Source organism: Amblyomma mixtum, chromosome 8, assembly GCF_055824585.1.
Source record: "Amblyomma mixtum isolate Tamu chromosome 8, ASM5582458v1, whole genome shotgun sequence".
Taxonomy (NCBI): domain Eukaryota; kingdom Metazoa; phylum Arthropoda; class Arachnida; order Ixodida; family Ixodidae; genus Amblyomma; species Amblyomma mixtum.
Window position 1 is genome coordinate 123,938,590 of NC_143019.1, and position 23,004 is coordinate 123,961,593.

Here is a 23,004-nt window from a genome sequence, read left to right on the forward strand (position 1 = left end):
AACTTTCCCTTAAGTTACGCTTTTTGATTTCAGTGATTAGTCTTTCATTATCCTAATTTCATTTCATCCTTGTTTCGTTCATTATCCTTTATCGAGCGGTTTAGCTCGCATGCTTGAACAAAACGGGCATCCGATCTGCACTTGGTATTTCTTTCCACCTTTCATATGACGACCTCTCAAGCTCGAACCGCTCGCGATGTCCTCTGCAAGGCTGCCGTACTGTTCGCTTGCTTGCGACTGCCGTACAGTGGCGCCAAATCCCCCTTGAAATTAGAGTCATTGAAAGAAAAGCTAGATCAGATTTAATTAGTTACATGGGGTTTTATGGCGCATAAGCAACTATGGCTATCATGCGCCAAACACAAGGTTAGATGATGTTATCTTAAGTGTATAGAGGTTACATTATAACAGATTTAAAACATTGACTTTCTTTAGAAACTTAAAAACAAGTGAAAACGTGTCGAGTGTTTGCTCGCCTAAAAGCAATGCGGGATGAAATGGGATATGTTCATTATAAAATACAGTAAAACTTTTTTTCTAAGTCGAAATGCGAACAAGAAATTAGAATGCGATTAACTATTGAGCTCCTCACCACACATTTCACACACAGGTTTGTCTTTTTTTGTTAATAACAAGCTATGGGTGATGTGTGTGTGACCTATGCGTAAACTACATAAAATTACTTCGATAAAACGCTCTTTATGGCGGCTTGATTTCCATTCTTTTAAACTGGGTTTTACACTATGCAGCTTGTTGTTTCATTCATTTTCCCAGGAAGCTTTCCATTTGGCTCTTAGTTTGCTACGTACTAACTTCATGTAGTCCCTAGGAGGCAAATTCGCATGTTTTATTTCGATGGTTCTGGCTTGTGCAGCACACATGTCGCCTCTCTCATTGTCCCTAATGCCAACCTGACTGGGAACACAGCAGAAATTTATAACATGTTTTTGTGTTGTGACCTTTACTATATTGTGAATGATGCTTCCTATCAGTGGGTCTGTGGCATTTTTGGAGTTTAATGCTGTAAGGACTCTCAGTGAATCTATATAAATGATGCTGTTCTTGATGTTTTCATTTGTTATTTCTGTACCGCAACACCAATGGCATAACGCTCAGCGGTGAAAACTGTAGCACATGAGGGCAGTCGTACTGCATTTTTATTTTTTCCTTGTATCACTGCGCTTCCTACATGAGCATGAGTTTTTGACCCATCAGTATAAAATGCAGTATAAAAGCTAGATCAGATGAAAAAGCTGACAACAAGTGCGAAGCCACCTAGTCTTCCTGCACTGGTCAATCTGCGTGAAATGATTCTCTTTTTTGCCGTATACTGTAGTTTCATTATCCTTTCAAAATTAGAAGCGTTAAAAATTATCCGAACTTTACTGTGCTGTTATCGTTTTCACGAAAAATTTCTTCTTTTATTTGTTAAATGAAGAAACAATAAGTGATCAAACCCTTTAAGTTCATTAACTTTCTGTGATGTTTGTGATTGGCTCCGCATTGCGGAATTAAAAGTATAATGAATGAACAGGCGGCGATGGTACAGGGTTGGTCAAAAGTTCCCAGACCACAGGGTCTGCTTTTAAGACGTACAGTGCGAAAGTTACGTCTCCCTAGAAGCTGAACATATCTGTGGACAGTAGGAGAAGCATCATGCTCACCTCTGAGAAGCGTGACAGCTTTAATTTCATCTTAGCTGCCAGAATATAATGCGGAAAAAGAGACCCTGCGGCCTGGGAACTTTTGACCGACCCTGTACCTGCGCAGTTGATGACACCCGCACCATTGTTAAACAGGCGTTTTGCCCTGGTAATGAATTGGTACTCGGTGATTTTGCTTACATTGGGTCCGCCGCGGTGGCTCAGTGGTTATGGCGCTCGGCTGCTGACCCGAAAGACGAGGGTTCGATCCCGACCACGGCGGTCGAATTTCGATGGAGGCAAAATTCCAAAGGCCCGTGTACTGTGCGATGTCAGTGCACGTTAAAGAATCCCAGGTGATCGAAATTTCCGGAGCCCTTCACTACGGAGTCCCTCATAACCTGTGTCGCTTTGGGACGTTAAACCCCATAAACTAAAACAATAGCTTACATTGGCCGCGTGCATGCACTGCACGGTAGGGAGTATTTCGTGGTGGTTGAGCGGATTTCGCGCAGGTATGATTGTGCACAAGCATCTATTGCTGCGCAACCAAGGCACTAACGGTGAGGGCCCCGATTGTGGGTAGTTGAGGTTGCGCGTTTTGCTCGTTTTTTTTTTAGCCCATCACCTAGTCTTTCGTATGCGCGGCATTCTGATGCCTCTATCACAGATACCTGTGTGGAAGTCGGGGGGACGGCGCAAAGCCCGCCACGCGTCTCTATCAGCAGAACTGTAAAATTTTTGCATACACTGAATAGTTAAACGCGTTATATATCTCTGCTCGTAAACTTTCGGCATGTATCTTTGTTTCTTTTCTTCGGCTAAATGCTGAAGGCAAGGAGCACATAACGTGTATCAATACGGACATTTGAGCCGGCTGGCCTTACATTTATTAAAACTGTCCAAACAGACCAAGTATACGTAAGGAAGAACGGACATATTAAGAGCTGCATGAGTGCGTAATTAGATACGGCATAGTTCACACATAAAGCAGGGGAAGGAGGAAAACGAAAGTAAATCAGAAGAAGTCACCCAGGCAGGTCCGGGAATGCTGTAGCCACTCATCTATCGCCCTGCATAAAAAAGGCGCCAAAATGACGAGGGCTCTTGGAATGCGGTTTCTCTCACCATGCTTGTTTTCGTGAAAATTGAAAGACATTTTTCACTCATACTGTGTTTGGTGCATTCTCCTTGCAGCTGTTATTTGCTACGATGCCTATGCGGTGCATGGCGGACATCGAGCACCTGTTATCGCCCGGCTGCTGGGCTCAAGCGATGATTGCCCCCGCCAGGGTCTTAGCAATCACGCTGGCAAGTGTCGCGCTACTCATCGCAATCCTGTTGTGGGCTGCCAGGAGGATCCACTCGAAGACTGTGAAGCAGCTCAAAGGCGTGCCACAGATACGGGAGCACGTCCCTTTCCAACACCTGTGGATCATAGCGAGGACATGCTATCAGCCGAACATCCAGGTTGGATTTAGTACCCGTGAGTTGCCGCTTTGCTAACGGCTCCTGTATCGACACCTGTTTCATTCTGCGGAATAAGATAATTTTTGTGTTTTATTTGCTGAAAATAGCAGCGTGGAGACTTGTTCGGCTCCCATATTTTAGCGAACAACACATTCGGTTACAAGGAATTAAAACATGCAGTAACTGTCCAACTTCTTGGTGGACACCTCAACCGCGCCAAAAGAGCAACATGGGAGTGAAAAAAAGAATTATGAGGGCACTTAAGACAGCTTACGTGCTGTGGAGTCTTAGCACAGAGCTTCTTCACATTCACCAGAAGGAAAGCTGGCGGTCTTGCACTTCATCCACCATGGATTCCCGAGGCATGCCGGGAAGATAGCGGCTTCGAATTGAGATCTGATGGCTTGTTGACTGTGCTATGGTTTGGTTGTTCAGTTTCGTTCGCACGGATGTTTTGTGCACTTTAATGTCCAGCTACGCACACAGTTCATTTGAGATGCGAAGCACCCGAAGGTGCTTGAAGCTGAGCTCAGTGTCCGGACTTCAGGCCTAACAGGCTTCAGGCCGGCTTGGTCTGAAGCCCGTTACCATCACGGCTTGGAGCCATTTACACAGCCAGCTGGCTTTATCCACCGCAAGCCTTTGCTGCCTGTGCATTGACAGTTGAAAGAAGGTAGAAAATTTTTTTGTGTATTGAGAACTCAGTGGAGTATTTTGTGGCGATGTTTCACATTTATTGTAGCAGTCTCGGAGACACATCTTTCAAAAGCGCAAAGTACATCGACAAGCGGAACTTATACTACCGTACTCATCCAGGATTTCATCTGCTTAATTTCTAAGTCTGGCCGTTGTCGTGTTTTGCATGCAGGAACGAAGTCCACTTCATAAACTAATTCACGAAAATACCGCATGTTGCACTTGTCAGGAGGAATACGGCGTCACTTAGAAGTAGCACAGGTTTCCGCTTCTTAATTCGTATTCTTCTTGGCAAAGTCTGTAAGTGCAGCGCCAGGAAATTTTAAAGTGCCGGAACTTAGCAAGTTCAGTCTAGTTTGTCAATAAAAAGTGAGGGTTCGAGCAAGTTTCTTAGGTCAGGAACCATAGCCTATGCACGAACACGGGGCGCCAACCAGCAATTACAAAAGACACCAATGAAGCGTTTGTTTTTCACAACACGAAAACGGAAGCTTCTAAGCATCAATAATATTTCAAAAGGCTAATTGTTCCGAAGAGTGGCTGTTAAATCTCAAAAAATATTTTTCCATTGTTTTCCATGGCAAAGAAAAAGCCATCCCGTACCCTAAGCAAATTCGGTGGTAGTTTATGCCTATCTGCTTTTCTGCTTATTGATTGCAATATACCGTAAGCGTATTTTATTACAGCACATGCTGATTGTGAAACAACGCTTCCTTGCGATAGAGGTATAGCGAAAATGTGTATTTCTGCAGTCGTAGTTATGTATTAGGACTAACGCTTGCCAAGCCAGGTACGATCCGCTATCTTCCTGGCATTCCCATGGTGGATTAAGTACCCATTAATAAACTGGCATAGACACTGGAGCTAGCTTTCTCTCTAGGTGGTGTTTAGAAGCTCTCATTGTGAGCGTTCGACCTCGAAGAAGAGCTAGCGTTCTACCGTAGGTATCGAGCGATTTTCTTCAGAGTGCCCAGCATACAGACCTCGCTTCATGTTACGTCAAATGTGCGGCATGCCAGTGCAGGCAATCATTGTGCCTAACAACAGTTTGGTCGCATTGCGTCGAAGCCGCAGAAGCGAGACATTCATCTTTCCCTCAAATGTGGTAACGACCTCCGCCCTAAGCTCAGCGTAGGAGACTTGATCAGAGCCCTCCAATTTATGTCCTCTGGGGAATTTATGTCCTCTGGGGGTGGATATAAAACTGAACTTTAATCCTTTGGCATAGGAGTTACGCACGCTGCCCTATTGCTACCAGCCCTTGTGCAGAGTCTCTTTGGCCGTGAGCAGCCCTGAGTTTGATATTTTATTTTCAAACCTGGCAAAAATGTGGAGGCTTCCTGCGTGCAGAGTTACTGCGCATGAACCTCTTGGCAACCGCCAAGTGTTAGAATGAATGGAGCCTATTCTGAGGAGAGAACAAGAGTACCAGTGAGAAAAGAAGGCATTTGTCCCAGTACCACAATGAAATGATTGTCATATATGTTCCCCTGACCTTCGCAGCAACGCCATGCAATCAGTTATTTCGCAGTTTCCTTGTCCTTTACAACGTCCTTTTACTCATATGTTGGTTTTCTGCTATGTAATTTGCCGCGCTCCTTTTAAAGTATTTTGCCCCTCCTGCTTGGAACTATATTAGGGCCTGCCGTATTCTATAAATAAATAATAAATAAATAAATAAATAAATAAATAAAATTTCAAAATATTCTTGTATCGCCACTTCTCTTTTTACCTTTATATATTACGACCGCTTCCTCTAGTCTTTTTCGAGCGCCTGTTTTCCCCAGTAACCTTTCAAGCAAAAATAGTATGTACATGGGTTAAACTCCGTGGATAAATCTCCGTATTCATTTGCGTGCTTTGGTGTGTCATTTTTCTGGCAGGCCGCAAAAGTTATCAAAATGTATTATTAGCCTTTTGCTTTGCTTCTTGGGCGGGAAATTGTGTCGTAACTCATGAACGCGTTGAAACAAAGGAGTATTGTTAAATCACACTATTTACGAGATGAAAAATTAAACACCCGCAAAGAATGAAAGAAGCTGTAGAAAGCTGTTGACTGGTCTTGAATTTTTAGTTATTCCGCTGAGTTGTGCGCTGCATCTTTATTTGTCTGTATGTGCAGGTTTTGCTGTGCAAAGTCTTTCACCATGGATATTTACAAACCTGCCCGTCTAGCAATTATACCGCCGTAACTGCCAATGCTTTGGCTCCCTTTCCTGTCTGCTTTCCCTTTCAGTGGTCTTTGCTGCAATCTCGGGATTTCATGCTGCTTTTCAAAAGTACGGACGATACATTGTGTTCTTTGGCTTCACGACTTTGTTAGAAGTCTTTAAGGCAGAGTACGTCGAGGTAAAATGTTCATTGAATACGCATGTGCATGCCTAAGTCTCTCTCAGGTTTATCTTACTTTGAGAGACGCTGTCCTTGCGTTATACATTGCGTGTTAACGAGTGTGCTTTTATTTCGACATTGAGGAACAGACATTCCAAAATTGCGGTAAATGCTTCACTTGAAATTTACTTAAACCTTCGTGACGAAATTGGAGTCTCACTACCTCACAGGCCCAACGACACTTGCATTCGTACAGCCTAACAAAGGTAAACCTCGTATTCTACTTTTCCAGTGTTGCTGGGCTTCCTGTACTCCTTAAAACCTCCTTCATGTACCCGTGGACTCCATAGCGCGCGTGACCTGATATGGCCATAAAGCATGGTGCTGCCTTAGCCAACCTGACCAGAATAACCGTTCGCCAAGAAAGGTCCTTGTATGTTCCGTAAGGAAAGCGAAAGGGGAAGTATTCTTCAAGGCAAAGGCAGCGCACCAAGCAAGCACTGTATAAAACACAACACAAGAGCTCACTACTGCCAATTGTATCAGTTTATTCCCATAACCAATATATATCTACCATGAAATAAAAAAAAACGGGATCGGAAAAACCACATGGTCAGTCAGGTAACAAACTTGATAGTCCACACTCCTTTCGCGCTTCGTGGAAAGCCTACGAGAATATAGATATCGAAGTTCTTTCCCGGGAAACATATACGGCTTTCTGACATATTTAACAGCCCACAATCTACGCTGATAGCCTAATACGCGCAACTTTCGAACTCTCTATCGAACGAACTTGCGCTCGCAGTCAGAAACAACACGGCAGCGCAAAAAGAGGAAATGTGTTCGTTGGTTGCGAGTCACAACTGCCGCCACTGTCTGGCCGCACTCAATTTGAAGGCAATAGTGTAGCTTCGAGAAAATGCGGGGCACGCGCCGATAACTGTATCGAATGTTACGAATGTGGTCACCTCTCGCGAAACAATGTTAAGGCGGCGTGAAAATGGCGAAGAAGAAAGAGGATGGCAAAAACAAGCATAGTAAACCTTCTCGGCAACATGCCGCTAACGAAAAGCAAGAGCGTCTAGGAGACGCCATGGTGAATTTCTTAGCATGTGTGTTCGCTTAAGGTACTTCATAAATAATAAACAAATTAGTTTTTTTTCTGATTGAGTCGAATCACGAAGCCGAAAGTAAGGCAAAATTTGCTGTAATTGAAGGCTCATACATAACCCTCACTTTTACAACAGCTGTGAGAAAGAAAGGGGGCTAGTAACGTCTAAAAAAACTTAGCGCAAATTTAATGAAATATAAAAAAAGACCCAAATCTACACATTCTACCAGGTGTACATGTCCGCTGGAAAATTGCGAACTTGAGGAAAGACGACTGTCGTGTCAGTGCTAGCGACTGAAGCTCGCTATTCGCATTTGCTTGCTTGTGTTGAAACATAGCGAACTCCTCACTGCGCACTATAAACACTCTAATTGTGCTTGGTGTGATCATGACATCGTCTTTGTTAAGCACTTTATTGGCAGCCAGAGCTTGAAAGCAACTGTAGAAAGAAAGTTTTCGTAACAATTCTCGGTCAAATCCAGAGTTTCACATTGAAAAGAATCGTATTCAAAGTTTTCATGCTCATATTATTTGTTTGCATAATTTTTCATTACATAGTGGTGTAGGGTTGGTGTGAAAACAACAACGTGAAAACAACTAGGGCAGGAAACGGGACGAGAGAAGGACACGTCACGAGCGCTACCATCAATAATGGCTTTAAGGCTTCATTGTAACGAGGCAATAAACAGGGACGTTGCACCCGCAAAAAGAAACAGAAAACAAAGATCCACAACCACGACAGTCAGAATTTACCAAGAAGGCTATCTGTTTAGCCAGCAAACTAACAGAGGGAGCGCTAATACAATCTTCGCCGCCTTTGCTGGTTGCGAACGGTTCTGTAATTTATCGCGTGAGATTTACCCTGTGATCCTTCGAAAGCTTGCAGTGACACAAGTCGCGCTAACACGCCCCTTCTTGGCAATTACGGCAGTGCAGTGTGAGGGTGCTCTTGGGGGCCGAAGTTCTTAACGGCTCGAACTCCAAAGATTGCGCCAATCTTCTTCAGCTTAAGCGCAAACACATGGACCTAGAGAACCACCCCCACCGTACCTTTTTCATTTTGTTTCATGGTCAGTTTACGACACAATTCACCCAAAATCTTTTAGGACAGGCTGCGAAGAAGGTGCTGGGGGAACCCTGCCGTACTCAGCAGGATTACCGGGGCACCAAAGCTGGGTTTCAGTTCGTGGCGAGAGGACCTGCTGAGGGCATTTTTCATAGCAGTGATTACTATACCACGCTTAGTCAGTTTGAGAGTGAGCACAGTGGTAAGGTACGAAGCCTTTCTGGGAGCGGGGCGCATACCTCCAGCAAATGTTGCCGTGAATCTTTGTAGTGTTTGGTTGGTTTATGCGGTTTAACGTCCCAAAGCTACTAAGGCTATGAGAGACGCCGTAGTGGAGGGCTCCGGAAATTTCGACCACCTGGGGTTCTTTAACGTGCACTGACATCGCGCTGTACACGGGCCTCTAGAATTTCTCCTCCAAAGAAATTCAACCGCCGCGGCCGGGATCGAACCCGCGACTTTCGGGTCAGCAGCCGAGCACCATAACCACTGAGCCACCGCGGCGTCTCTTTGTAGTGTTTGTTCATTCTTCGAAGCTGCCGGCGCGCCAATGTATCGCTTTTTTTGTGATTCAAGACGCGACCAAATTTGTGATGCAAGACGCGACACGATTCAATGCAAACACCCTCTTTGTGAACACAGCCGTTCTCGTTGAAGCTGAAAATCATGGACTGCAGGTTGGCGGACATCTACTTGCAGTCCTTGTACCTGCAGTCCACGATGATCTGGTTTAATGAGGCCGATCATCGATGAAGGTGGAATGCGGCGGGTTTGTGCTCCTTTCCGCCTGCTTTCTTTCAAAAGGAAGTGAAAGAAAGAAGGGGGAATGTGAAAGAAAGCACCAGACGCGTGTCATACCGTGCGAGGAAGGTGTGGTGTGTGATATCCCGCTTTCACATTGCCGGTCATACATTGGCCAAGCCGGCCGATGTGTTAATGACCGCATCCGCCTCGATGAAGTCGTTGGCGCCCGAGCGCATCCCCGATCCTGAATGCCAAGACTGCCAACGGAGGAATAGCAGGCAAAGCCATCGCAAGTGAAACACGTGTGGACGGACGCGGAATGACCGTCCCAGGGAGCGTGCTTACCTGCTAAGAAGTTCGGCCGCAAGAGCAACCTCACTCTGCATTGTCGTTATTGACAAGAAAGCGCGTTTGAGCCGGAACTGTGTCACTGCACGATCTTGAACAATCACAGGGTACAGCTTACGCGAGAAATTGCTGAAGCTTTCGCAATCAACAAAAGGGGCGCAGATTGTGTTAGTTCTCCCTCTGTTAGATTTCTCGCTAAAAAGATGCCCTTCTCAGACATCTGGTAACTATTCACTGCCGAGGAGGCAGATGTTAGTTTTCTGTTTTTTTTTATGCGCGTGAAACCTTCCTATTTATTGCCCCGTTGCAATAAAGCCTTTGCTGTAAGTGGCACTCGTGGGGTGTCGCCCTCTCGTCCCGTTTCTTGGGATAGCTACTGTCATGAAAAACCAAGGCCCAAATTCACGCCTTAACAAACTTTCTTTAAGGTGTGAAGCAAATAATACAACAGCTTGTATAGGGCCACGGTTTCTTTGGGCATTTTTATCGGTTTGCGTTTAGTGCATTCGGCTCATTTATAAAAAAATCTTAAAATATCTATCGCTAGATTCGCAGGTTATTAGGCTTTTAGGCACGTAGAAAGACGACGAAATCCCGTTAGAAATTTATGATGGTCATGACGGAGCCGGTGATGTGGGACAAATTCGTTTTGTATTTTCGTAAGCTTAACCCACAATTTCTAGGAGTAGGCGAGGCGCGAAACCCAGTGTCAGGGTGGCTCCCAAGCCCGCATCTTTGGCGTCACAAAAACAACGTTAGCCCAATGTTGACAATCCGCAATGTTCACTTCAGTTTTTTTTAACATTTCGCATCATCCTTACTGTCATTTTAATGTGTCCTGTTATCCCCTTGCTATTTGGTCCCAGTTTTCTGATTTATTCTTCGTACGTGTGGCCAGGGAACTGTTTTTTTTTTCATTTACTTTTGATGAGTCCTACCGAATGTTGACTGTGTCGATAAAATAATACAAAAGTTTGGAGGACGATAAGCTTCGCCTTAAGCATAGACGCGATAGGCCCTTCTCCTTTTATTCCTTCGCTGTGGAAACTTTCCACGCATGTTGCAACGTCCAGCTCCCACTGACGGCGCCTATTAGCGGTACTCACGCACGATAACTGTCTAGGTTACATTTTGCGACATACTAGGCCACTACATATTCATACAAAGACCTTATATACATGTCGCCAAGTCATACACACGACAACGCGTTCAATTCCTGCCCCTCTATCACGACGATGGCAGCGATTATCTTTTTATTACTTCTATATTATGAAATCCCCCAATAGAGGAAACTCCTCTCCGATCATGGCTTCATTTTGACAGTCCCCCGGCTGAATTCATTAGCTTTACTTGAAACTTCTGGGATTTTTTCCCACTAGCGCCGAAGGACGCCTGGCCGCAGAACGAACTCCTTATAGCTTTTTCACATGCAATCGACTGAGCGATTGAGCGGCGCGTCGCAGCGGATATTTCCCATTTGTTGAAAGCTGGCCGCTCATCGCAGCGACGACTTAAACAGGTGTTTCCTCCGCGGTGGCAGGATTCGCTACTATTTTCGCTTGCATGTGAAACAGGCTTTACGCTATCGCGTAGAGATAGCCCAGCGGTTAGAAACGTCAACAAGCATGCTTCCAGTTGCGCACCGAAAATGCATGTGTTACTTTCTACTGAGATCTGCGCATTCATCCCGTAGCTCTTATTTTCGATAGCGTTCCAAGGCTGTAGACGGAAGGACAAATGCCTATGGGCTGAAAATAGATGACGTGTACATGCACAAAACGTGCTTGAAGTGCTTGAACAACCATTCACCATATTAGAAACGAAAGAGTTTTCTTTAATCGTATGATGAGGCTTCCATAGCATCAGTGGATGCCCTAGGTTTCCGAGCAATGAGAAAGAGTTCCTGTAACCTTCAAGAAATTTATAATCCATGGTGATGATGCATTGCGACCTCTACAACGTGGTTCAGATTTAAAGCTCTTGGACCCTTTAATTTAGCAAAGGCTGCACGCAAATGAAATGAGACTGCCCTACGGTGTTCTCGCCTGTGTTTCCAAAGGTTGCATTGAAATCACGCGTAGGTGTTTCGAAGAAGCGACCGCTTTCATTCTGTATTGCACAAATGCTAACAGTGGATGTCGTGTTTCAGGAGGTTTTATCAAGTAACAAAATCCTTACAAAAGGACCAGAATACCAGTTGCTACACAGCTGGCTGGGAACGGGGCTACTCACCAGGTAAGGCTTAAAGACCGCGAAGGATTTATACGACATTTTGTTTCGAAAGATTCCTTGATTTATATTTACGTTAACTTTATATAGGATCCCTGTCATAGGTAGAATTTGTGACTCCCAATAAGTCCCACAATTCCGGAACTGATGCATTCTGTAGGGAATATGACTACCAGCTTATGGCACAAAAAAAAAAGAGCAGGTTTTGACCTTAGTAACCCAACCAGAACTTTTTAGACTTGACCACATTTAGATGTGCACTACAGTCTACACAGAACTGCGCAGTTAAATGCAAAACATCCAGCACACTATTTTATCTACACAGAAGTGGGCAATGTGATCAGCGCAGGCTAAAAATCTTAATTAAAAACTGATCAAATGAGTATGCTTGAATAGATACTGATTGACGGCGCTAAAAAATAAGGGCGCGTGATTTATAGGGAATAACGGAGGTGGTATTGGGCAACCCTGTCGACAAGACTGCTTTAGTGGAATCGGTTCGATAAGTTCGTGATTTGCGATTAACTAATTGTATAGGACCATTTGTAGCATAGTCTAAGGCACGCAAGCAAACGTCCCCAATGTTTATACGTTTCAAGACTGCAAACAAAATATTGATGCATTTTAACAAAGGCTTTCGCAAGATCAATCTGAATTAGAGCAACGTGGGCGGTCTTATATGTTACTGACTTCAACACCAAACGTGCAATATCTATATGAGTCTGGATAGCGTGACCTCGGACACCACATGCTTGACGGCAGGTTCGTACGGCTTGAATAAGCAGGTATTTTAATGTATGACGTGTGGTTTTTCACTTAATGATTATGTTTGTGAAAGAGCAAGCAGTTTCCATGTCTGCATGGGCAGGGGGAAGCGATGACGCGTCTCTCTACCGCTGTGGCGTCACACCCTTAAAGGTGAAGTTTATATTTTCCAAAAAGTTTTTTTAGCCTCATCAGTTCTCAGTGCCCACGGCGACTTTCTCTGAGTAGATTTAGACTGCGATGATCTAGCAAAGAGCGTTCCTGCAAGAAACGATACCACTGCTCCGGGTTCTAAAATGTTCGAAATATTCGGCCCCACAACACTTGAACGCAAACCTAATGGCCTTGTAATATGCGTTATCGATTGAAAATGATCAGTTGGTAGAGAAAAGTACAGACCGTCATTCTCTTTCCGTTATCTATGGGCGCATATAAACTGTCATTCCCGTTTGGACCTCAAAGGTAGCCAGCCGCGGGTAGCGGTGTTCCCGATGTACGTTGTTGGACTCCTGGCGGCTGTAGTGCAGCGCTTTAGCAAGGCAGGCTGAGGACAAATTGATGTTACCGCATTCAAACGACGAACAGCCTACGTTCACTGAACGCGTGGCTCTTATAGGCTACAAAACGCCGAAAAACCGAATAAATGTATCGCCGACACTTGCCGCTTTCAATTAAAACTGCGGTTACGTCAAGAGAGCTTTAAACCGGATCTATCCACCGCGGTGGCTCAGTGGTTATAGCACTTGGATGCCGACCCGAAAGGCGCGGGTTCGATACCGGGGGCGGCGGTCTAATTTCGACGGAGGCGAAATTCTAGAGGCCCGTGTACTGTGCGATGTCGGTGCACGTTAAATAACCCCGGGTGGTCGAAATTTCCGGAGCCCTTCACAGCGGCGTACCTCATAGCCTGAGTCGCTTTCGGACGTGAAACCCCCATAAACCATAAACCGGATCCCCGAGGCGAGGCTGTATGGCCATTCACTTTAGAACGGTGATTACTGAGCGCTTTTCGGTCTTCATGTCACCAGTGTGAATTGGGGGGCGGGTAAAAGGTGATCAATTTTTAAGTACATTTTTCTCTGCAACAGACTCTTTTGGTGCCGGCCGATCATAAACGGATACAGAGCGCCAGACAAAAATCTACTCCTAAGGGCAATAATTGGATGGAGCAGGCAGCCTCCATTTAAACCTCAGTAGTACGTTAGGCGCCCAGTACTAGACCGCACAGGCATTGCAGGAGTCATCACGGATGAGCCATGCTAAATCAAAAGATGGGGATGGTCTAGAAGAACAGCTACGCTCACAATAAACCCCGTGAAATCTAAAAAATTGTCATGTATCATGTGGGTGTGGCAGGAACACAGTGGCCTGTGGCCTGGCAAGATATAACGTATGTACTGGAATGTAACACGACCTTTTTTTTCTTTAAAATAGAAGTTAAAAGCCACCCCCCGCGTTATTATTGGATATTGCGCGTAGACGAAAGCGCACTACGCCATATTTACTCGCATATTGGTTCATGCGTCGTGCAGGTTGGCGTCAATTTCGGGAAAGAGAAAAAAAAAACGGCGAATGCTACATTGGTCGGCCAAGGGAAACTCTGAGGAACAAAATACCTATCATTGGACAACGGAGCAGCTGCCTAGCATTCAGAAACCCCTCGTTGGTGATGGTGCACTGGAAATCAGATAGAATGCAAGTGACCTGAAGGCGTCCTAAAGGCCTTCGTTTCGACCCCTGAGCCGCCGCGACGGCAGCAAAACTTTTGCATTACTTTTTCAACTCACCTGTGATTTCCACGACGTGGCGTAAGTTAGGTACCAATACACTCGGCAGGCGGGCCCCATCCGCACTCCAAAGGCAATAGCAAAATAAGAAAAACGCGGTCGCGAATCACAGCAGAACAAACAACGTCCTGACACTATGCTTTCCGTGCTTTCTGTTTTATCGCAATTATGAACTTACTTACAACTGCCGTAAGATTCATGCCATGAAACTGCATCCCGTCCCAACTTTTCTTCGCAAACGCGAGCAAACACGTTTGCGGCAGCTATTACATCGTGGTTGTATCTTCCTTCCAGTGGAAACAAGTTGTGCAATATAGGCAACTGCGTTAATGCACTTCACTCATACCACAGCAACTTCCTGAAACAAATTTTCAAGCGCAGTTAATTACTCGCAGGTGATTACACCAGGCCGCTTCTTTCATTCGAAGTAACAAAGCATCGGCGCCTAAGCAAAGGGTCAGGTGCAGTACGACAACGGATCATACTCCCGATAACGATAACGTTCACGATAACTCCAGGTGCAAAAGAGAGCGTAGGGGACACATCACATTTGTACCACAGCACAGCCAAGCAACCACAGAACAAGCAAACCGCACATTGCAGCAAAAGTAAAGGTCGAAAAGAGCACCACGCGGCGAAAAACGACGAGACGGTCGCGCCGGAACTGCTGGCTGACGGATTGGATGAGATCGACTCTTAGGTCTGTCGCTCTGCCGCGATCCTTGATAAGACATCAGTCGATTTTGTTTTCATGGAAAGCTGCATGCATGGCTACATGCCTCGGTTATAAAAGGGCGTTATTTATGAGCGCTGGCGATGAAAGTCACGCAATTAGTTTAATTCAGGTTCTTTGACATCAGCACCATATTCGAGTGATCATAGTTAATATGAATATTCAACTAATTGTTGGTAGAAATGTGATTGTATGAATTTTGTCATTTGAAAAATATAACTTCTTTTCAATTTTTTTTTTCTGAGGGTAAACAAAGTACTTAAGCCATGTCGTAGTTAACATCCCCAAAGGGATATTTACGCATACTCCTCTGACATCCGCCCCAGGATGCCCGCCGGCCATCCGGAAACGAATGTCCCTCGGACGTACACAGCGGAAATTTGGGCAAGCCGGTATTGATCCATAACATAAGAGTAGCGCAGAACCAGGTGTGTGTTCTCTCCCCTTTTCTCCGTCGTCCTGGTTCTACGCTACTGTTATGTTACGTACACAGAATCACCGATGCGTATATGTGCATATGGACGTCCGTAGAGATACCCTACGAACATACCAGCCTGGCAATGGAGATTCGGACCTTACTCGGGCCTACCACGGATATCCGTAGTTGTCTGCATTATACCTTCTTTTATATCAATCAGCCATTTTGGTGTTTCAGATTTGGCGCCGTGGTTGTTTTCCCGTCCACTTAGTACATCCCCGTCCAGTCTATTCAACCGTCCAATAGTCTTATTCTGATAATATAGTACCTGGTTAATCTATGTGAGTTAAAAAAAAATTTTTCGATTAATTATGACTCATAAAATACATTTCACTTCATTTCAAATTTTATTTTCTCTCATTTGCCTACTTGTCCACTATTTTGATCGAAGTCCGCGCTATTTCGACGTTTTCTTCGATATTATTGGCTCTAATAAATTAACTTGTCATCGTATCAACAGAATTATTTTTTTTGCGCAGCATCCTCACACTGCCCTCCATCGATCATAACAATTCGTTTTATACTACCTCTTCTGAGAACGTCACAATTCCTGTGGAGACGTCTTGCGGACACGTTTTTGTGACAAGAGCCCACCGGCATAGCCTAGAAATGCTTCTGCACTAATATATTATTCTGCAGGGTGTTATTCCAGCTCCGCTAAAGTACGCGAAACCTAGAAATGCTGGGATCGCCCCGAGGAACCAAATGCAACGCATGCAGCGTATAGACTCCGAAGCGAACGCCTGAGAGCGCCTGGTTTCGGTTTACAGGGCCGACGTCTAGTCTCGGCGCTCGCCGTGATGAGGTACTCGTATCCAAGGCAACTAGTGCGACGGTCGCATCCTTTCATCTCGGCTCCTTTGTGCGGGCATGGATAATATAAGTGGCTATGGCCTCGGTACAGAGCGCTATCTGCCACACAGAATCCTCTAATTGTTGAGAATATGGTTCAATAACAACGCAGCTTGCGGGTGTTGGTATGACATGACATCAAAACTATGGTGTCGCATTTGCCGTGACCAACCAGCCGACGGCAGCAGTTTTGGGAGCTCAATGGGATCCTTGCAGCGCCACCTACGAACTAAGTTGCCTCTCCTGTTCCTGCAGCTTCATGATTCTAATACAATGAAGGCCCCGTGTTCATCAGGGACCATCACTTTGACTGGCGGTCTCTTCATGCATTCGGGCTTTGCGTAACAAAGTTTTTTCAATCGGGGCAGTTTTGAACGTGCTATTGAACACTCCGTCACTGATCCACGGCACAGCGCCGATAATTTTCTGCAGTCCAAGGTGCTGACACCTATGTTGTAGCATCACGGTTCTAATCAATGCCTCCTTTAGTTTTTTAGAGCGCAGCTCTTTGGCGTCCGTTCCTGGGTTTCGCGTCGTCGTCGGCGTCGGCGTCGGCGTCGGCCTCGTAACCAGCTCCGCCCCCAATGTCACGCTTTTCAATTGGTCGAAATGCTCGTGACGTCACAGTGCGCGAATTTCGAATGGGGCCAATTGTACTTTGGCTAGTAACCATGCAACCAATCAAAGGGATCGCATAGTGATGCTGCAACTAAGTTGGACTGAGTTTAGTTAATTGCTTAATTAATCAATTAGCCTAATTAATATAGAGGAGAATGAAGAGGTCAGAAGAAAAGAAAAGAAAGACGCGCGCCGCAGCGACAACAGCGTCCTCGGAAGGAGACGCTGCTGAAAAAAACAGATAAGTACGAAGCCGCGTTCCCTCCACCACCACGCACTTCCCGACTCAGTAAGACGTTGCTCGTTTCATATACGTTGTGTCGAACATCCTAGACAGTTCCAACAATTGACAGGTTAATGACAGAACACGATGGATAGAAATACAATAATATAAATAAGAAATAGCCTAATTAACCTTTCTAGTTAGACCGCATAAATCAATAAAACCGAGAACGAAATTGCTCGAGTTGGGGAATCGAACCAGGGTCTCCGGAGTGCGATACGAGCACGCTAGCCACTCCGTAATGCCAGCTGAATGGTTTGGAATGAACAAAGGCGCGTCTAGCTAATACGGCGTCTTCGTTCACTCCCATCTTCCCCCTTTCCCTTACGGCGAGGTGCAGGTGTCCACCCAGATATGCGAGAGAGATACATTTCCTTTCCTCAAAAAATAAATTTACCGTCCAGCAAGGCGTACAGCCGAATTGGCGATGGCGTTCTGTGGACTCCCTGGCAGCGTTGCAAGACGCTGTCGCGTTCCACTCTTACAGGCGAAGCTTAACATGTTAACCACACATCAGTAACACACGCAGACAGCCAATGGACGCGTCATTCGCTGGCAGCGCTTGATTCATCATTCACAACCACATTCTTAACGTACGCTCCCTTGCCGCACACGCCAAGGACGTACACCGCGATCACATTCTGCGCCATTCCTCTGTACTTTGCTTTGCTGAAACCTGGATGGATCCCGAAGAGCCTCTCCAAATCATACATTTCCTATACTGCTGTGGTGCTCGCAGAGACCACAACAGAGCGGCGGGAGTCGCTATCTACTTGCGCACAGGTCTCTCTGCAATACCAGTCGAAATGTTTGGCACGTCACATGAAGTTGGCGAACTGTGCGCCGCAAAGTTGCCCAACGGCTTGCTGGTAGTAGCTGCCTACTTCGCCCCTACCGCACTCACGAAAGACGTCGTGCACTTCCTGCAACTCGCATTAACCGTCCATCGATCCACACCGATGTTAGTAGTGGGGGACTTTAATGTTGACATAAAGACAAACAGCAATTTCCTAACACTTATGCGGGAGAACATCCCGTTCCTCTCGCTCGTAACGCGTCCCACGGCTGTGACAACCTCGCGAGGCACTTGTATAGATCTCGTCTTTGAGAATCAAGCATTGGTGTACCAAGTCGAAAATATATCAGTCTATTTCTCCGACCACAAAGCTTCCTTCATGACTGTCAAGAACTGTTAGTGGAGTCTTTGTTAAAGGAATACGTGTGAAAAATAAAAAAAAATTCTGTGATAGCGCATACATGTGTTGCTCGATTTCTTTGCCTCAATCTATCGAAAAGGTTAAACAGCTTATTTGCTGCGCTCAAATTTCGCATTACGAAGTAACGTAATCGTCGGTAATTTTTTCCAATGCCAACTCCAATGCTCGGTTCAAATGGGAGCCCTTTAGACGCCTTTATTCAGTTGCGTAGAAGCGATGGCCATGTGGAGCGACTAAAGCGCGGAGCAACTCTAGGAGCAGCTGCTCGCTCTGATCTCTGAGGCCGCTTGCAGCCGCTTGTGGCTGCTTCAGCTCATCCGCCTTCTCGCATAGTGCGCCACCAAGACAGTTCTCTCCCCCAAAGCCGCGAAGCTGGCGCGAAGGCTAGCCGTCGTGGAAGATACTGGGATAGGACAGGGCTGTGATCGCTTGAAGGAGCTGTATCTGGCTGGCACTGAATAGAGACTGCGGCGCGTCGCCTCAGCGGCGGAAAAGCGGCCGACCGCTTTCCACCGCTGAGGCGATGAGCCGCCGTCTCTCTTTATTCAGTGACAGCCAGATACGGCTCCTTCAACCGATTAAAGCACGCCGTCGTCGTACCGGTCACTCGTCGGTCTCGAGCAGTGCCAAATGACGCGGTCTTGACAGCTTGCCCTATATTATTTTTATTTATTTATTGAATACTGCGGATATACTGTATTTCCACGCAGGAGAGGGAAATACATACAGGAGCGAAAAGCAAAGCAGGTGCGATAGTACCGAACGTTATAAATACCACAAAACAAGCAACGCAAATGTACAATTGAAAACGTGGTTACAGTACAGGTAAAACGAGCAGTGAAAATCAAGAATGATTACAAAGCAACGGAGAGTTCTCCGGTAGAGCATTCCATTGAGAAACTGTTCCCGGAAAAAAAGGAAACTTGTAGGTATTCGTGCGTGCAAAAATAGGTTTCAGGCTAAGGGCATGCTTATGGCGCGAGGCTCGTGTAGAATCATTAACGGTGTAATTTTCAGGTCGGATACCAAGTCGAGAAAAGTATAATGAATGAAGGAAGTTGAGACGGGCTTTCTTGCTTCTATATGCAAGTGGTTCTAAGTCTGCGAGTTTCAACATGGCGGAAGGAGAGCCTAGGCGCCTGTAACGGTTGTAAATGAATCGTGCGGCAAGACGTTGCATTCTTTCTAGTTTTTGGATCTCATCTATCGCGTAGGGGTCCCATACAATGCAGGAATATTCGAGACTTGGCCTTACAATAGATTTATATGCCTTCAGTCTTAGGGCACTAGGGCAACCGCTCATCTGAAGCTTCAGAAATCCTAGCTTTTTGCGGGCGGAGGAGCATATAATTTCGATGTGTTTCGTCCATTTGTGCCGTGACGTTATAGTGACACCTAGATACTTATATTCTTTTACAGCTCTCATTGCAATGTTATTAATGTTGTATGAAAAATTATGTTGCGTGGTCTTTTTACAGATGCAGAGAGAAACTGTTTTGTCAAAGTTAATAAGCATTTCCCAGTCATTACACCATTTAGCTAAATATTGTAGATTTGATAGACTTAAATATAATACAATCGTCCGCAAACAGCTTTACGGACACAGAGGGATCGAGAGCTTCTGTGAGGTCGTTTATATAGATATTGAATAGTACTGGACCCAGAACCGATCCCTGAGGCACACTTCAGTAAACCTCTAAGAATCGAGAGGTTGCTCCATCGATGTCGACAAACTGCTTTCGCTTTGATGAGTATGATGTGGCCCAATTTATTATTTGATCTGGAGTGCCTAATAATTTCATTTTTATTATTAGTTTATCATGAGGTACTGTATCGAAAGCTTTGGAATAATCTAAAAAAAATGATGTCGACCTGGCCACCACAATCAAGCACTTTAGCAAGTTCATCTACAGTGACCAATAGCTGTGTTGTAGTTGATAATCCTGGACGGAAGCCATGTTGCCCTTTGGTCATTATTCCCGTGTGTTCTAAATAATTGTTGAGGTATTTGGTGAGTACGTGTTCCAGCACTTTGCAGGAGGTGAAAATCAATGAAATAGGGCGGTAATTACCCACTTGCAGTCGGCTGCCGCTTTTAAAAACCGGAACTACGCGAGAAATTTTCCATTCATCTGATACTGTACCCGACTCAAGAGTCTTGTTAAATATTATTATCAAAAACTTGGCTAGTATTTCAGCGTACATTTTAAGAAAGGTAGCGGGAATATTATCGGGGCCGGGGGATTTCTTGGGGTCTAGCCGCCGGAGTAGTTCTACTATTCCTTCTCTGCTAATAGTGACACTTCTTTCGAGCCTGTTCAGACAACGATCTTTTGGTTGGTTTATGGGGTTTAACGTCCCAAAGCGACTAAGGCTACGAGAGACGCCGTAGTGGAGGGCTCCGGAAATTTCGACCACCTGGGGTTCTTTAACGTGCACTGACATCGCACAGTACACGGGCCTCGAATTTCTCCTCCAAAGAAATTCAACCGCCGCGACCGGGATCGAACCCGCGTCTTTCGGACCAGCACCATAGCCACTGAGCCACCGCGGCGGCTTAGACAACGATCTTTTAACGGAGTGTTAGATTTTGTGAAAACGCTTTGGAAATAAGAATTAAAAGCATCAGCTATCTCCTTTTTTTCTGTAATGGCAGAATCATTGACGGTAATCTTGACAAGTTTTCTACTTCTCTTGTTGGAGAGAAACTGCCAAAATTTACTGGGATTTTCAGTCACGAAACGACCAAGCGTCTCACCAAAGTAGTGCTGTCTTGATTCTTGTAACTGTGAAGCAAGGATAGCTTTTAGACTGCTAATGACAGAAATGGCAGCGCTTTTCTGTCTCCGATATCGTTTCAGCTTACGTTTAACGTGAATTATATCTCTGGTTATGCAGGGGCTTCTCCTATCTACCTTCTTTTTTCTATCTTGAAGAAAGTTGTGCAGACAGAAGTGACAGAGAGTCCTAAACCTTACCCAAAGTGCATTAACATCACCACTATTGAATGATTGCAATGAATCTTCTAAATAGGAAACAATGCTAGAATGATCCGCTAAAGCAAAATTTTTTACCGTTACGATCCTAGAAGCAATCTTCAGTGATTGGCGTGGTAGTGAGCAATAAAAAAATACCAATTTACGGTCCGAGATTCCATCATGCACTTCGGTAGTACAGTTTGTTATGCCATTTGTACCGAGGATTAGATCTAACACTGAAGCTGATGATTCAGTTACACGAGTGGGGGCTAGAACCAACTGCTTAAGATAATAAGCTAACAGCATGTCCAGGAGAGTGTCTGCACTTGGTACTTCATGTGTGCCAGCAGTCAGCGATTCCCAGACAACATGTGGAAGTTTAAAATCACCTGCTATTATCATGTTATATCTTCGGTATCTACCTAGCTGATCGTAAAGTTTTAACATAAAGTCATGGTGAACTCCGGGCGCCCGGTAGACACCAACGGTAACAATAGGATTACCACAAAAGTCAATGTGGCACAGCACACTTTCATGGTGACTGTCGACAGGAGGCAGAGCATGAGATGATGATCCATATTTAACCAGAATCATCGCAACTCCGCCTCCCCTCGATAAGCGATCCCTACGGTAAGGAGTGTAAGGAGGTGGGAAAATGCAACTGTCAAGCACATGAGGCTGCAGCCAAGTTTCAGAGATAACCACTACATGAGGATCGTAAGAAAGTAAAGCATGCTCAAGAAGTTCCTGCTTGTTGCACGCACTCCGTGCATTCAAACAAATAAGGCGAAAATCTTTCTGCTCGGTCAACCCGTTATCAAGGCGTCATGGCTCTTCCGGCTGCTTCGTGCTACGCAACAGCACCCTGCAGTTCTTTTCATCGTCCCACGCATAAAGATCATCGTTTATCAGCAGTTTGTCATGAACCAGCTTTGCTTTATCGTTAGGGCGACGATCATCTTCAAAGGACTGCCACAATTTCGTTCTCTTCTTCTGTGTGACGTATGAGTAATCGTGCGACACCGACACCCCAGAATTCTAGAGCTTGGAGCAGTTTTGAAATATTGCATGCTTTTCGTTGTAGTTAAACACGCGAAAAATTACTGGACGAGGCCTATCCATATGGGGTTTGCCAATTCGGTGGATCCGTTCAACTGTGCTCACCGAGACGCCTAGTTTATCTTGACATACTTTCTGGAGGACTTTTTCTTCTAAATCAGCTCTGGTTTCTTTTCAGCTTTCTTTTACACCAAACACCACAACGTCGTTCCGGCGAGCGCGGTCCTAGTAATCCACCATCTTCTTGCCTTGCGTTGCCAAGGCTTTTTGCAAATGCTTTACCGATTCCTCAAGTTGCCGTATCCTTCCTTCGTTAGCTTTGCATAATTCCAGAACCTCGTCTATTTTTGTTAGCTTTGAGTTTATCTCAGAAAGGGTTGCATCGCGACTCTCGTTGCTTGCCTTCATTTCCTGCAATTCTTCCAGAATTAAGCTCAATGTTTCCTTCTGTCCGGGACCTGGATTGGGCTCAACGTCCCCGCACACAAGAATCAAGAGAGCTGACCAGCAATCAACAATCATGCAAAGACACTTCTGAGGGCACAGCAGGACCACAAGTGCGTAATGGCTGGTATGAAGGCTACAATATGGATTGT

The 23,004-nt window shown here is 45.3% G+C and overlaps 1 protein-coding gene across 6 annotated transcripts in view; it reads left to right on the forward strand.

Annotated features, from left to right (window-relative positions):
* Positions 1-23,004, forward strand: part of LOC149334209 (cytochrome P450 4c3-like) — a 69,596-nt gene that overhangs the window by 21,684 nt on the left and 24,908 nt on the right. For 2 of the 6 annotated variants that reach the window (XM_089555082.1, XM_089555079.1), the window contains exons 2-4: positions 2,841-3,129; positions 6,046-6,158; positions 11,559-11,644. The exons of 2 other annotated variants lie outside the window; for them this stretch is intronic. In XM_089555082.1, the coding sequence (XP_089411208.1) occupies positions 2,856-3,129; positions 6,046-6,158; positions 11,559-11,644 (473 nt within the window). In that variant the 5' untranslated portion in view covers positions 2,841-2,855. The remainder of the gene's footprint in view (positions 1-2,840; positions 3,130-6,045; positions 6,159-11,558; positions 11,645-23,004) is intronic. 2 more of the 6 variants (XM_089555083.1, XM_089555084.1) reach the window with 2 other exon arrangements.